We start from the raw sequence: 2,328 nt of genomic DNA on the forward strand, positions 1-2,328 counted from the left end.
GCGTTGTGTGGAATCAATCATGTTATTTTGGGGAATTAAAAGGAAACATTTATATAGGAAAACGGGTCAATTTGACACGAGGACAACATGAGGGTTAATGTGATAGAGGTGGCCCATTTTGTAATCAAACTACAGTCCCATTCTGTTCTAGTAAATGCAGCAAAATTCAACAATACACCCAACGCAAACTTTACACAAATTGTACTGAGCAGTGGAACATTTCTTTAATGGCAGCGGTTGGTATTTCATATGGATTTAAAAAAAGAAATCCTATGACTTAGCAGTTGGCTTAATACCTCGGTGATATATGTGGTCATTCTTCTTTGTTATTGCTGTTTGAGGCCCTCCCTCCATTTTCTTTCTTTTCCCACAAGGGCTTCTGGGTGCTGATTCTGTAATTGTAAAACAACATACAGCCTTTCTTTAAAATGCCAGTGTGTGAACATAAAAAGCCTCTCCACGATCTGTCTGACGTTATCATTTCTGGGAGCTTCCACTTTCCTTGTGTTTTCTGAGGACTATGGTTCCCTGGTCCTCAGGTCTCTGCGAGGTAAATCCAGACAGCTAGCTGGACTATCTGTCCAATCTGAGGACCATGGTTACCTGGTCCTCTGGTCTCTGCAGGGTAAATCCAGACAGCTAGCTAGACTATTGTCCAATCTGAGGACTATGGTTACCTGGTCCTCAGATCTCTGCAGGGTAAATCCAGACAGCTAGCTAGACTATCTGTCCAATCTGAGCTATGGTTACCTGTCCTCATATCTACAGGGTAAATCCAGACAGCTAGCTAAGACTATCTGTCCAATCGGAGGACTATGGTTACCTGGTCCTCAGATCTCTGCGGGTAAATCCAGACAGCTAGCTAGACTATCTGTCCAATCTGAGGACTATGGTTACCTGGTCCTCAGATCTCTGCGGTAAATCCAGACAGCTAGCAAGACTATCTGTCCAATCTGAGGACTATGGTTACCTGGTCCTCAGATATCTACAGGGTAAATCCGACACTAGCTAGACTATCTGTCCAATCTGAGGACTATGGTACCTGGTCCTCAAACTCTGCAGGGTAAATCCACAGCTAGCTAGACTATCTGTCCAATCTGAGCTATGGTTACCTGGTCCGATCTCTACAGGGTAAATCCAGACAGCTAGCTAGACTATCTGTCCAATCTGAGGACTATGTTTACCTGGTCCTCAGATCTCTGCAGGGTAAATCCAGACACTAGCTAGACTATCTGTCCAATCTGAGGACTATGGTTACCTGGTCCTCAGATCTCTGCAGGGTAAATCCAGACAGCTAGCTAGACTTCTGTCCAATCTGAGGACTATGGTTCCTGGTCCTCAGATCTCTGCAGGGTAAATCCAGACAGCTAGCTAGACTATCTCCAATCTGAGGACTATGGTTACCTGGTCCTCAGATCTCTGCAGGGTAAATCCAGACAGCTAGCTAGACTATCTGTCCAATCTGAGGACTATGGTTACCTGGTCCTCAGATCTCTGCAGGGTAAATCCAGACAGCTAGCTAGACTATCTAGTGCTTTGCTCAAGAGCACCTTGGCATTGCCCAGGAGGTGAACTGGCTTCTCTCCAGCTACCAGCCCACACCCCATACTTCGGTCCCTACAGGGACTTGAACTGGCGACCCTCCGGTTCCCAACCCAACTCCCTACCTAAAGAAATGCCAATAAACCAGAGCACCTTTCTCTCCTATCCCGGAATGCTGTGTAGACTAGCTAGCCAGACCAGGAAGGTCTACTCCAGCCGTTACCTGGCTGAGGCTTTGTGGAGCCGGCCGCTTGCCCTGCTTTCGGCTTCGTGCTCGTCTGTCCCGTCTTGTCATTCAGCCCGGCCCTCTGCTCTGCAGCGGGACCCTCCTCAGTGTCACACAGGGACACTTTCAACATCATCAGTATTTTCTCTACCGCACCTTTGGTCCATGATTCCATGAGGACTGCAAACTGCTTCTGTAAAGTCATGGGGTAAAAAAGAATGAAGAGCAACGAGAGGGGTTAGTCATACATCGAAAAATGTATCTGCACAAATATATCTGAAGAACATTTGTTTTGAAAATAATGCTTAATTATTCACAATTTTATTAAAATCACAATATGGATTAGTGTGATATCCACATCGCAGGGAATATTTTTTTAGGCCAGAATACGTGTGATACGGAAGAGGATAAGGGCCACTGGTGAAAAATTTATGTCAGAAGGTTTATTTATGTCTGACAAAAAGTCAGAATCCTGACTTTAATCTCAGAATTCTGACTGTTTTCTCAGAATTCTGACTTTAATCTTAGAATTAATAAAAGAATTCTGAGATTAAAGTCAG

The 2,328-nt window shown here is 44.8% G+C and overlaps 1 protein-coding gene across 3 annotated transcripts in view; it reads right to left on the reverse strand.

Moving 5' to 3' along the window:
• The window catches only part of LOC116704141 (oocyte zinc finger protein XlCOF6), a 7,412-nt gene that overhangs the window by 2,386 nt on the left and 2,698 nt on the right, over positions 1–2,328 (reverse strand). For all 3 annotated transcript variants that reach the window (XM_032539404.1, XM_032539405.1, XM_032539403.1), the window contains 2 exons: positions 1,766–1,961; positions 297–392 (listed from right to left, as the gene is read on the reverse strand). In XM_032539404.1, coding sequence (XP_032395295.1) covers positions 297–392; positions 1,766–1,961 — 292 coding nt within the window. The remainder of the gene's footprint in view (positions 1–296; positions 393–1,765; positions 1,962–2,328) is intronic.

This window comes from Etheostoma spectabile, chromosome 16, assembly GCF_008692095.1.
Source record: "Etheostoma spectabile isolate EspeVRDwgs_2016 chromosome 16, UIUC_Espe_1.0, whole genome shotgun sequence".
In the NCBI taxonomy this organism is placed as follows: Eukaryota; Metazoa; Chordata; class Actinopteri; order Perciformes; family Percidae; genus Etheostoma; species Etheostoma spectabile.